Source organism: Arvicola amphibius, chromosome 5 (genome assembly GCF_903992535.2).
Source record: "Arvicola amphibius chromosome 5, mArvAmp1.2, whole genome shotgun sequence".
NCBI classification, from domain to species: Eukaryota; Metazoa; Chordata; class Mammalia; order Rodentia; family Cricetidae; genus Arvicola; species Arvicola amphibius.
The window spans coordinates 70,658,102-70,672,113 of NC_052051.1; the positions used below are offsets into that span (position 1 = coordinate 70,658,102).

At 42.7% G+C, this 14,012-nt stretch overlaps 1 protein-coding gene across 5 annotated transcripts in view; it reads left to right on the top strand.

Moving 5' to 3' along the window:
• Tcp11l1 (t-complex 11 like 1) overlaps positions 1-14,012 on the top strand; it is a 39,817-nt gene that overhangs the window by 4,850 nt on the left and 20,955 nt on the right. For 4 of the 5 annotated variants that reach the window (XM_038331897.1, XM_038331900.1, XM_038331899.1 and 1 more), the window contains 4 exons: positions 1,444-1,630; positions 11,432-11,564; positions 12,809-12,929; positions 13,732-13,952. In XM_038331897.1, coding sequence (XP_038187825.1) covers positions 1,468-1,630; positions 11,432-11,564; positions 12,809-12,929; positions 13,732-13,952 — 638 coding nt within the window. In that variant the 5' untranslated portion in view covers positions 1,444-1,467. Of the gene's footprint in view, positions 1-1,443; positions 1,631-11,431; positions 11,565-12,808; positions 12,930-13,731; positions 13,953-14,012 lie in introns of those variants that run through there. The other variant, XM_038331901.1, reaches the window with a different exon arrangement.

Consider the following 14,012-nt stretch of genomic DNA (forward strand, 5'->3'; position numbering starts at 1 on the left):
GCAGGCAAAACCACTCACACATAAAATAACTCCTTTGAAGAATGCTTTTATTGACTGGTCCAGACTGGAGTGTCAGGTGATATTCCTGTTCTTCTCAGCAGCTGATTCAATGGAAACCCAGTCACATTCGCTGTGATTGCTGCTCTTTCCTGCTCTACTCATATGCTCTTCCTGTTGATTAGCAACTGTTTAAAAATACATGCCAGGCAGTGGTGGCGCACGGCTTTAATCCCAGCACTTGGGAGGCAGAGCCAGACAGATCTCTGAGTTTGAGGTCAGCCTGATCTACAGAGTTAGTTCCAGGACAATCAGAACTGTTACACAGAGAAACCCTCTCTGGAAATACACACACACACACACACACACACCCCATATATATGTATGTGTGTATATATATATATGCATATATGCGTCCCACGCATTTCTCTTATACTTTATAGAGTCTAGAAAGTACTACTTGTCACTCCCTTTTATTTATTTATTATTTGATTTGTTTGTTTTTTGAGACAGGGTCTCATTATGTAGCTTGGGTTGTTCTAGAACTCTCACTATAAAGATGAGACCGATCTCAAACTCAGAGATCTGCCTGTCTCTCCCAGTTATTCTTTCAGAATCTAGGGGAGCGGTTGTGTGTGAGTACTCTCCTGTGCATGGAAGCCAGAGAGATCAACTCTGAGTATCTTACAGGTGTGATTGTGTGCCTGGCTTCAATGGGTTCTAAGGATCTGAATTCAGGTCCTCAAGCTTTTATAAGGAGCACCTTACCTACTGAGCCATCTCCCCCACCCCCATTCCTAGGTCTTTTTTTCCACACAATCAGACTAGAAGCCATCCATCTCCTTAGCACAGTACTGAAAGCTGGCCAGAAGCGTTGTTTCCAATGAGTTGATATTGGTGCTGTTTGTTTTTACTTAAGTGACCCTGGTCCTGAAGTTGCTCTGTCCTCCACCTCCCAAGTGCTGGGATTACAAGAGTGTATAACCAGGCCCAGCTTTCCAAGAGCTTTTCTTGTTAGCTCCCAGCCATGAAGGTAGAGAGTGTTAGTTTCAGGTGGGTGTGGTGGTACAGTCTGTAGTTCCAGCATCTGTGAATTGAAGGCAGGAAGGTCATGAGTTCAAGGCCAGACTGGGTGAGGTAGAGAACTAAAGGTCAGTAGAGACTATGTAGGGAAACACTGTCTCTAAATACAGACTTAAGATGGAATCACCACTCCCTTTGATGGACCCGAAGCAGGCAGTGTAAGTCTTCTGTCGGTGTAAGCCCCTTCCTCCTTGTGACATGGTATTCAGGAGTGGGGTACAAATATTCCAGCTCTTCTCGAAGCCTTGCAGGTGTCGTTGGTTAAGTGTCTTTATCACCGAGGTAGAGTATAAATGAAAGGGTTTGCTCAGTCGGCTAGTGACACGGTCTGAACCCATTTGGCTCATTGTCTTTCTTTCCTAGGGCAGCGAATAAACCTCACTGAGGATGTCTGAAAACCTCGACAAGTCCCACAGAAACAAAGCAGGAGAGTCGAAGCCGAGTGACTCTGAGCAAGGCCTGGGAGGTACTCTGGAACGTTCTGATGAAGCCTTGCAGAAAGAAGTAAAGTCGGACGCACCTAGTCCCCAGAGAGTGGGAAGACCTCACTGTAAGCAGACTTGACTTGGACCGAAAGCTCTGTGTGCTGTTTTCAAATGGCTTCCTTGTGCCTGTGGCTCCGAACTAAGTTCTCCTAGTGTGACAAGACTGCCAATAATTAGCTATCGTCAGTAGCAGCCTAGCTCCTTGTGGGTTTGCAATTGCATGAGAAGTTAAAGCTTTAGAATAGTAGCAGAATGTTCCTGTCTCTCTCCAGCCTCAGTGGCATTCTGCTTTCTCTGACTGTAGTCTGAAAAAACGGGGATAGAGAGAAGCTGCAGCTATAGTTAAAGGAATGCAAAGTCTGAGGCTCCTCCTAGCCAGAACTGTGCTTGAAAGAGAGAAACTAGTGCTTGGCTACACCCTAAATTCATTCCCCAGGGCTTGGTCGCCATGGGGGTGGGGGGGGGGAGGGGGGGAGGGGGGGGAGGGTGCAGTTTGCTGAGTGAAGGACTGTGGTTTTTTTTTAGGACCCAGCAGGGAGTCAGCCTCCTAGTTGAAAGGAGTAGCCAGTATTTGCCCGGCTCAGGTCTTTTCTTTAGAACCGGTAAACCTTTTGAAGCAAATCCAGAAATGCAGATTTTAAGAAGGAGTGTCATAGTCTAAGAATGTCGGTGCTGATGTTATCCAAGTGTAAACCAACAGTTGTTCTGCAGACTGGGAGGAAGGACACAGATTTGGGGGTTTTGAGGTATATTTCCAAAATAATTAAAGCCATTCCTGAATAATTTATCAGTCAACACAGTGTTCTTTTTTTGTTTGTTTGTTTGTTTTTCGAGACAGGGTTTCCCTGTAGTTTCTAGAGCCTGTCCTGGAACTAGCTCTTGTAGACCAGGCTGGCCTCGAACTCAGAGATCCGCCTGCCTCTGCAGGGATTAAAGGCGTGCGCCACCACCGCCAGGCAACACAGTGTTCTTATACCTACAAGTGGGCCTGTTTTCTTAGTTTATGGTCACATAGTCTGATGAAAGTAGCCCGAATTGGTGTGCGTGCATGAGTTACTGTCAGTAATGCGTGTTCTTAGGAAGGCAGGAAGGTGGTTCCATGTTCATCTTGAGGCACTCTGTCTCCTAGGGTACTTGTGAACATTAGCCGAGTTCATGTAAAGCATTACAGATAGTGCTAAGAAGCAATAAATGCTCAATAAGCATCGGTGGTTGTCACTCCTACCAGTATTATGTCATCTGCATTTCTGTTTTGTTTTTTTTTTTTTTTCTTCGAGACAGGGTTTCCCTGTAGTTTCTAGAGCCTGTCCTGGAGCTAGCTCTTGTAGACCAGGCTGGCCTCGAACTCAGAGATCCGCCTGCCTCTGCCTCCTGAGTGCTGGGATTAAAGGCGTGCACCACCACCGCCCGGCTGTCATCTGCATTTCTAATGGCGGGGCTGAGTACCGTAGTGTGGATGCTATGTAGTGAGTCTGAAATGTCCTCCATAGCCCCTGTGTTAACAGCTGGGGTCCAGCTGTGACACTGTGAGGAGAAACTTTAGGAGGGAGGGCCTCTGGGATCTGCCCTGCGAGGGACTTTTAGGACCCAACCACTTCTTCATTCTCCTTTTGCTGGCTTCAAGTGCAGATCACCGCAGGCACAAAAGGATGGATCTACTAGATCGGGGCTGGAACTACCAAACTGCACGCCAACCCCCAACCCAAATGTTTGAGATCCAGACTCACGTAGCCCAGGCTGGACTCAGATTCTCTCTGTAGCTAAGGATAACCTTGATCCTCCTGTCTCCATTTCCAAAGTGCTGGGTTACAGACTTGTACTACTGTGCTCGGCTCTCAGCTTTTATGTGTGATGTATGTATGCATGCATGCACGTACGTATGTATGTATGTATGCACGTACGTATGTATGTATGTATGTGAATTAAGGTCTCACTCTGCTGACTAGGCTTCCCTGGAACTCACTTTGGAGTTGGCCTCAGACTCATGTGGCCTAACTGCCTCAGCCTCTGAGTGCTGGGATTGCAAGTATAAGCTACCACACTCAACAGCTCGCTCTTAATGAGTTGGTTTATCCAGTACTCCCTACAGCAGCAAAAAATTGACTAACGAGACATAAACTGCACACATGGTTTTATTAGCTGTGGTTTCTAATAAAGAAAAGTTTTTGGTTTATTTTTCCAGTTATTCTGTGAAGGACAGACTTGCTTCTTAGCATTCTGTCAATGATAGTATGGCTCTAAATTAATGTGAAGTTAGTATTAGGCTACATTATTTGAAAATACAGGTGGTTATGTCTAAGGCAAGAGTATTTAGGGAGCCAGAAGCTGTTAAAAAAAAAAAAAAAAAGACCCAGGTTGGATGATTCACAGCTGCTTGTAACTCCAGCTCCAGGGAATCCAATTTTTTTTTTAACCCTTCTTTGGGTACCAGCACTCACATTCATATAGATACATGCAGTTCTTTTAAAAATCATTTTTAAAATCTATGTTTGTGTGGGGCAGTGGTGCCACATACTTTAATCCAAGCACTTGGGAGTCAAAGGCAGGCAGATCTCTCAGTTCAAGGCCAGACTGATCTATAGAATGTGTTCCAGGACAGCCAGGAGTATACAGAGAAACCCTGTCTTGAAAAACCAAAACAATAAAACAAACAAACAAAATTGATGTTAAAAATTATGCTCATTAAAAAATAATTAAAATTTGGGTTAGGACAAAATTTCTAACAATTTCTTAAAGGACCCTAACTAAATGTGGTTCTGCCATTTTTAACACATATATAAAGCAATGTTTTTAGTATAAATAATTACAAAGTCAGGATGTTGATTAACTTTGAAAAGCATTAAAGATGCTATACTTCAGTATCAACTATTCAGCCAAGATTTAACTAATTATATAAAATATTTTATAAGCATATCTATTAGTATGCAAATTTTCATTGCTGTTTAATAAATTGATAAAATTATATGTCTACCAAAGTATTATTGTGTGTGTGTGTGTGTGTTTTTCTTAAGATTTAAAAAATTAGTGGGGTGGTGATGGCTCACACCTTTAATCCTAGTATTCAGGAGGCAGGGTCAGGAGGACCTCTGAGTGTGAGGCCATCGTAGTCTACAAAGCGAGTTCAAGAACAGCCAGAGCTGTTACACAGAGAAACCTTGTCTATAAAAACAAACAAGCAAAAAAGATGTGTGTATATATTTACACACACACACAAACACACAAATGTAGCTCAAATCTTTGAGTGCCTTAGAACTTTACAATGGAGTGTGCAACACTCAGAGCATGGTTGGAAGCCTTTATAAGTGCTCACAACCTTGGGCTGCTAGGATATTGTCATCACTCCCATAATCTTCTGGTACACTCGGTAGCAAAACTCTCTGTCCATCATAGCCCTTGGTAATTATTGATCTGCTTTCTGTATAATCTTGCTGTTTGTATAACTTTATATGGATGGAGTTTAGGGCTGATGCGGTGGGACAGTGGGGAAAGATTGCTCCCTGCCAAGCCTCATGACTTAAGTTCAGTCTTCGGGTTTCACATAAAAAGAGAACCATTTCCACAACTTGTCCTCTAGCCTCCACACATGTGTGGTGGCATACACATGTAAACACATACAATGCACTTGTATTAATTTTAAAATATTTTTAAAAATGGAATTCTAGTGACTATGGTTACTTATACCCGACGTTGTCAATAGAGAGAGTTCTGAAATTTGTGGTTTTGCATTTAACAGTAGTTCCTTTTTATTGCCAAGCAGCATCCCATTTGTGGTGCTATACAACTTCTTTATTTTTCTGTAATTGAGAGACATTGGTGTTGTTCTTTTTTAAAAAAAATGCTATAAAGTCCCAGGTGGCAGCTGTAGGCAGGCAGTGGACTCTGGGAGCAGCCAGTCCCAAGGCAGAGACAACTGTGGGTCCCTGCAAGATCCCCACGGGCCATGTGAGCAGGTGGCGAGCTCATAAGCTCACAGAGCAGTGGGAGCCCGCGGGTCTGGAGCCGCTAGCGGGTCCCCCGTGCCGAATCCCAGAGTGGCTTGTGGTGGGGGCAGGCGGACAGGAGACAGAGACATGGACAGACACAACATGTTGACTATTTATTCAGGGGGTTATGGAGGGGAAAGGGAGAAGGGGGCGGGGGGGGGAGGAAGGGAGGGAGGGAGGGAAGAGAAAGGAGAGAGAGAGGGACACAGAGAGAGATAGGCGCACGCACCAAGAAAGGGCAGGAAGAGAGAGATTCAAGATGGCGGGGCAGGGGGTTCGCTGGGAGTGGGCCTGGCTTGCACTTTAATGGGCCAAAAGAATAACAATTGGGATTTATCAAGGTTTTATGAATAAGTTATTTATATATGAGTACAAGTCTTTACATGATGCTACTGTCTGTTTTCTTGGGTAGTGGATTAGGAGTGGGGTTACTGGGACATAGTAATCGTATGTTTTGCTTTATAAGAAACTACAAGGAGGCCTGAGGAGATAGATAATTGGTAGTGTTTGCCCAAGGTCAAGGACCTGAGCTTGAATCCCATAAGCCACATAAAATAGCTAGGTATGGTGGCACATGTCTATAATTCCACTAGAGACAGCCAGAGCTGCAGAGTTTGCTGGCCACCTGTTATGCTTGGTAATTTTCAAGTTCCAGAACCTTGCTCAAAAAACAAGATGGATGGCCGCTGGGAAATGACATCCAGGATTGACCGCTGGCCCCAAGTCACACACACACACACACACACACACACAGAGAGAGAGAGAGAGAGAGAGAGAGAGAGAGAGAGAGAGAGAGAGAGAGAGAGAGAAACCACATTGGCTGTTGCTTTATATCACACTCTACATATATAAGTCCAGACACTCTACCTTTGTGCCAGTGTTCAGCATATTTTGTATGGTCAGTCTTCCTGCTTCTGGCCAGAGCTAATAGATGTGTAATTATAGCTCACACTGGGTTCATTGCATTCCTCCAATGGCAATGAGCATGTTTCCATGTACTTTGTAGGCATTTGTACGTCTTCTTTGAAGAAGTGTGTTTGACTCTTTTGCCCACTCTTATTGTTGTTAATTGTTTATTACTGAGTTGTGGGATCTTACAGAGCTGACTATGTGCTCTGTCGAGTGCTTTACCTGTGTTTTCTCTTGTGATACACCTTCCATGTTATTTTGTTGTTGTTGTTTGTTTTTTTCTAGATGGGTTCTCTGTGTAAGATTCCTTGCTGTCCTGTGTAGGTGGAATTTTTGTCAGCACCACCAGCCAGCTCCCAAATAACCATACAGAGACATAATATTAATTATCAATGCTCAGCTAATAGCTTAGGCTTATTACTAACTAGCTCTTACAACTTTAATTAATCCATATTTTTATATATGTTCTACCATGTGGCTTAGTACCTAATCTCAGTATGGCATGTTTATCTCCTCCTTCCTCTGCATCTTGCTTGGGACCTCAGACTTTGCACTTCTTCTTCCCACCCTTCTCCTAGTCTGGCTCTCCCACCCAGTCTCTTCCTGCCTAGCTACAGGCCAGTTAGCTCTGGCCTATGTAACCCATGAGAGTGATACATATTTAAGTGTACAAAGACTGTCCCACAACAGTTCCTCCTTTTCCATCTGGATCTGTCTTCTCTGAGGATCTGTATTGTTGTTTTTTTTTTTTTTTTTTTTTTTTTTTTTTTTTTTTTTTTTTTTTTTTTTTTTTTTTTGGTTTTTCGAGACAGGGTTTCTCTGCAGCTTTAGAGCCTGTCCTGGAACTAGCTCTTGTAGACCAGGCTGGTCTCGAACTCACAGAGATCCGCCTGCCTCTGCCTCCCGAGTGCTGGGATTAAAGGCGTGCGCCACCACCGCCCGGCCTGTATTGTTTTTTGATTGCATGAGACAAATCTTAAATTGCTGTGTTAGTTGCTGGCTCTGTTCAGTTTAGTTTGTGGTGCTAGCACATGGTGGTTGGCAGCTGGCTCCATCCTGCAGGCAGCTGCCAGGAGACAAGTCTCTGTACTGTGGTCAGCATGAGAGACATGAGACTAGGAAGCTAGATTTGGCTCAATTATTGTTTGTTTAGAACCTTTTTAAAGCTTTCTCAGATCTTTTGTGGATGTAGGTATCCCACATGAGAATGCCATTTGTAAGCACTGCTGGCCAACTCCCAAATAACCACACAGACATTTAATATTAATTATAAATGCTTGACCGATAGCTTAGGCTTATTACTAACTAGCTCTTACAACTTTAACTAACCCATATTTACCTAACTTCTGACAGTGCTTCTCTCTGCACCTCAATACTCCTGAAACTCCTCCCTTCTTCTTTGTATTCTCTTTTTGTCTGCAAGTCCTGCCTAACTTCTACCTGTCCAGCTATTGGCCAGTCAGCTCTTTATTAACCAGTGAGAGTAATACATATTTACAGTGTACAAAGATTGTTCCACCGCAGTCCTGGAACTTGCTTTGTAGACCAGGGTGGCCATGGATTCATAATGATCCATCTGCCTCTTACTCCTTAGTGCTAAGATTAAAGGCATCAGATACCATGCCTGGTGCACTTTCCATGTTCCTAATAGCATCTTTCACAGAGTTCAAGTTTTAGAAAGAAGTCTAATTTATCCTTTCCTCTTATAGTTTGAGTTTTTTTGTATCATAAAAAAATCGCTTAATATAAAATCACAAAGATTTTCTGTCATCTTATAAAAGTCTTACCATGTTAGCTGTTCCATCTATGTTTTTAACTCACATTGAATTAGTTCTTTGTCATGGAAGAAAGAATTGGGTCTTTTTTTTAATTATATCATTGTTGTTCTTGTTTTTGTTTTGAGAAAGGTTCTCTGTACAACCCAGGCTGTCCTGGAACTCACTGAGTACACCAGGCTAGCTTTGAACCTACATTTATTTGCCAGCCTCTGTCTCCCTACTCCCGGGATTGAAGATTTGTACCACAGCACCTAGCAAAGTGTTGGTTTGTTTTTCTTTTCTTTTCTTTTCTTTTTTTTTTTTTTTTTTTTTTTTTGTTTTTGAAGACAAGGTTTTTCTATGTATTCCTGGCTGTCCTGAAACTCATTCTATAGACTAGGCTGGCCTTCCTTTAACTCGGAGATCTGTCTGCTTTTGCCTCTTGAGTGCTGGGTAAAGGCATGCACCATCATTGCCTGGCTGTCATTCTTTTGTATAATCTGTGTAGCATCACGAAGTGGTGCCTTATCGGGAAGTTTCTAGCTTACGTCCATCTTGGGCTGGAGCTTCATGGTGTCTGGATCCCTGAGGAGAGGCATGGCAGTCTGCCTAACTTAGGAGAGGTGTGGCATCTGACTGAGCCATCTACCTCACTTCCTTTTTCCTGTTCTGTCTACTCCACCTATCTAAATCTTGCCCTATCAAAAAGCCAAGGCAGTTTGTTTATTAGCCAATGAGAATCTTCCATCATCTTCTAGACTTCTTTCCAGAATAGTCTTGGTACTCTGGATCTTTTGCATTTTCATATAAATCTAAAAATCAATTGTGAAATTTCAAAAAGGCTTGCTGGGGTTTTGGTTAGAATATATTTAGTCAATAGATTTACTTAGAGAAAATTAACATCTTCATAATATCAAGAATTGAAAAATATTATCTAGGCTTTATTTGGGACATTTTTATATTTTACTAATATGCATGACATTAGTTTTACTTTTATTTTATATTTTTATTAATATTTTCTGAAAATGCTAAGCATTTTGAGAGGGAAGAATTCTCAATAGTTCCACAACTTCCCCATGTGCAATTTAATAAAGATTTGTTGTTTTTTTAACCAAATAGGCTATGGCCAGCTCTTAGATTTGCTTCATTTTTCAGGAGGCAATGGAGAGCAAAAGGAAAGAATAAAGTTGGAAGAAAATGTATTTTTCTCTAACCTAAGAGGTTTTATCTGTTGAACCCTGGGCAAACCAGCGTCATTGCTTGTCATTATCTTATCCCCATCTCAGGAGACTACGGAGTCTCTAGCTCAGAGTTCCCAACTGCCAGCATCAGCTTGAGATCCTGTGCAAGAAAAATTCTTGTCCTGCCAGACACTAAAGCCAGCAGCCAGCCTCCCTCACTTGCTGTAGTTTAAATCTGGAGAAGCATGGCCTCCGGCTCCCCAGGAGTAAACTTACCCCTTATCCCTTGGTTTAGAACACTAGGGGAGGGTCTTCCCAGAACTGTGGATGTGGAAGATAACTCCCAGGCTGTATTGAGAGAACTGAGAGCAGTTCCGAGGCTTTGCAGTCCTCACAGGAACAAAAGCTACAGGACTTGCGTGAGAGAGCCGTGGGGGAGGGGGAAATCCTGGTGACTTCTTCAGGTTTTGATTTAGCAGGTCTGTGTACTATAGAATTCTAATATCCCCTACCTCTGACCTCTTCGTTGGCAAGCAATAGAGATCTTATAGTCTGTCTATCCTGTACTAGGTTTTGATATTGAGACATTATCCTGTGTAACTCAGACTGGCTTGAACTTGTTACATAGCTGAGGCTGGCCTTGAACTCCTGATTCTCCTGCCTCTACTTAAGTTCTGGAATTGCAGGATGTGCACCACCATGTCCTGGTTAACTTTTTCTTTTTAAAAATTTTAACATGTAGTATGTGTGTGTATCTGTGTCTGTGTGTAGTATCTTTGTATGTATGTGTGTAGCGTCTGTGTGTATGTGTATAGTGTCTGTGTGTGTGTATAGTGTCTGTGTGTATGTGTGTAGTGTCTGTGTGTATGTGTATAGTGTCTGTGTGTATGTGTATAGTGTCTGTGTGTGGGTTAGAAGACAGCTGTGGGTTTGGCTCTCATCATGTGGGTCCCAGGGATTTCACTCAGGTTGTCAGGTTTGTGATCCGGGACGTTTACTTGCTGAATCATCTCATGAATCCCAGGGTGTGGATTTTAAGCTTGTTTAAGACTTAATGCAATCGTCATTTTGAGAAATATCAGCAAAATGTTTATGGAAGCAGAAAGAAATCTTTTTAAAATATGTTTATTTGTGTTTGCATGTGAGTGTTTATGGCTACACATGCCACATTACACGCGTGGAGGTCAGAGGGACAGCATGCAGGATTCAGTTCTGTCTACCAAGTTGGTTTCAGGGATGGAACTCAAATCAACAGATTTGGCATCTGTAGCACAAATAATAAAAACCCAGAGACAGAAATTGGAGTTAACCTGAAAACCAGAAAAACAAAGCAGCAAACTCACTAGAGAAGTCTTTCCTCTACCAAGTTTGGGCGACCACAAACTAAGCAGCCAAGCCTCTCTCCTCCCATTTTATATTCACTCTAGTGCAGGGATTAAAGACGTATGACTTCCTTGGACTGGGATTAAAAGTGTGAGCCATTGCCACCTGGATCTGTTTCTGTGTTGATCTTGTGTAGCCCAGGGTGGCCTTGAACTCACAGAGATCCACCTGTCTTCCAAATCCTGGGATTAAAGGTGTGTGTCACCATTGCCTGACCTCTAGTGGCTTTAGCTTTGCTTCTGGTCTTCAGGCAAGATTATCAAAATACATATAATATCCCACTACAGGCAGCAGACCCCTTTACCCATTGAGTCATCTCACTAACACCAGAAAAGATTGTAAATCTGTGTATTTTTTTCTTTTTGAAAGGCAGGAATTCACAGAGGCAGAACATAAACCTTTAGTTTACTGAGACAGTGAAAACCTGGAATCTAAGTTTTCAACCCCAGTTTATTGTGCTATTTTTTATTGAGCAGTCTTAGTGGGAACATACATACATATGTTTTGTGTATTATATTAGTACTCGTTACTTTTAGCATTCTACATAAAAAGAAAAAGCTAAACCTATGGTATGAAATGTTGGGGTCCAGGTATTGTAGCTGCTGCCGCAGGCCTCAGCCTAACAAACTTCTTAAACTGGGTTTCTGTTACAGCTAGTCCTCCTCGGCTTGTCACGGTAGAGGAACTTCTAGAAACAGCGAAAGGAGTCACCAACATGGCTCTAGCCCATGAAATAGTGGTAAACGGAGACTTCCGGATTAACACTGTTGAACTAGCAGAAGGCAGGTGCGTGCATGGGCTTGTTCACTAGCGTATTCCCAGTTCCCATTAGGTGCCAGTGTGTTCAAGACATTCTTCCTTTGTACAGCAGTGCTAAAAACATTCCTAGGTTAGGAATGACTTGTGAACATGGGGCTCACCGTCACAGATGCTTCAGGATACAAGAAAAGGGTCTGGAGTCTGTGGAAGCCTCTTGTGCCTGTCCGTCCCGTGTCGTCTTTCCCCCCCCCCCCCCCCCCCCCCCCGTCCTCCCAGCCCACCCCCGCGCACGCAAGGGCTCAGCCATTCCTTTGTTGGCAGCGCCCGGTGTCTCATCCGTTTCCTTGTGGCTATGTTGCTCATTGCAGCTCTAACTCGCATCCCTTGACAGATTAACTGTGTGAAGACGAGGAAGCCAGGGGAGGTGGCACACACCTGTAATCCCAGAGCTGGGAAGTGGAGGCAGGAGGATCAGTTACAGGTCATCCTCAACTATGTAGCAATTCAGAAGCCAGCCAGGGCTATATGAGTCCCTATCTCAAAAAGCAAAAACCAAACAAGATAATAATAGTAATAATAAAAAGGCTGGAGAGAAGGCTCAGTAGTTAAGTATACGTACTGCTCTCTGTGGGCAACTGTATTCACATGTATGTATCGCAGGAACTTGCCAAGGTCAGAGAAAATAAAATTAGCAACTCTAAAATTTCCAGTTTTTAAGAAATTTTAAATTTTTAAATTTTGTGATTTTCCCTACATGTGTATATGTGCACCACGTGCATGCCTGGTACCCACTGGGTCAGAAGAGTGTTGGATCCTGGAACTGGAGTTATGTATAGATGGTTATGAGCCATCATGGTGGAGGGGGCGCTGAGAAGTAAATCCGCATCCTCTGCCTGCAAGAACACAAATGCCCTTGGCTGCTGAGCCGTCTCTCCAGCCTCTGATCGTCTCCCCTTATGGCACTGTTATACGCTATTCACTGGATTCATGTTGCCCTACTAAGAGATATGAAATCCACTCTTAGAGGCAAAGTAGCTAGAGTGTCGTCAGCTTATGTCTGGGACGTCTTTCCTTGATTCCTATGGTTTTGAAGGTTTGTTACTCTATAGCCATAGAATGTATGACTTTGAAAGTGATTTAGATTCATATATATACATACACACACACACACACACACACACACACACACACACACATATATATATATATATATATTGCATTTCTCTTTTTTTTTTTTTTGCATTTCTCTTTTTATTTTTCCTTGTCTTCAGCTTGGAGAAGAGAGTAAAAGAGATTGTACATAAAGCTTTCTGGGATTGCCTGAGTGTGCAGCTAAGTGAAGACCCCCCAACATATGACCATGCCATCAAACTTGTAGGAGAGATCAAAGAGGTGAGGCAAAGAGGGAATCGTGTCTAGGGGGTGTTCATCTAGCCTGTGCTGCTATTCCAGAAGACTAAAGAGATTGGGGTCACAAAGTCATTTGAAGGAATTTGGATTGAGTACATTTGACTTAGCACCGCTGCCCCTTTAAAAATATTTTCAGCCAAACTGTGATAACCCGAAGACACTACTTTTGAACAAAGGAAATGTTCATATTGCTTAGAGACAACAAAACTTACATTATGAAATATAGAGTATTTATAAATTTTTCTAAATATGAACACATTCAGTTTATGTGGACCAAAAAGTAATTGCTTTTTCTGCAGTGGCGTTGCCATTCACACTGAAGAACTGTTATCTGGAAAAATGGGAGTCAGTAGTTGGCCCACAGGCTTCCTTAGCAACCACACTTTTCTTTGCTTCTCACTAGTCATTCTTGGCCACACACGCCATACATACCCATGATCCTAGCACTTGGCTCGCTTAGGCAGACGGTCTCCAGCTTGTAGCCAGATTGTACTGCACTCACAGCAAGACCTTCCTCAAAGAACAAGCACAAACCAACCAACTAACTTCCAGCTTTTTCTTGTATCCAGGCGATTGCTAGAATATAAACAAGGCTTAAATAGCTATTCTAAATGATTCATGTGCATGTTTGTCTATAGATTTGTTAAGTAAGAGGCTAAAAATATGTGTAGCATCATAATAGCAGTTGGTGATCCTTTACTTTTGAACAATTATAAATCCTTTTGTGCATAAGAAAGCTGATGCCTAAGAAACGCTGTCTGAGCTTAGCTGTGCTCTCTTGTAGACTCTGCTGTCTTTCCTGCTGCCTGGTCACACTAGACTAAGAAACCAGATAACCGAGGTCTTGGATCTGGAACTGATAAAACAGGAAGCAGAGAATGGGGCCCTAGACATTTCCAAGCTGGCAGAATTTATTATTGGCATGATGGGGACATTGTGTGCACCTGCTCGAGATGAGGAAGTTAAGAAACTAAAGGACATTAAGGAAATAGTGCCTCTTTTCAGGTACGGAAATGTCCATCACAGCACACCTTGTTGAAAACCTATTTGCAGATTTACACTTGA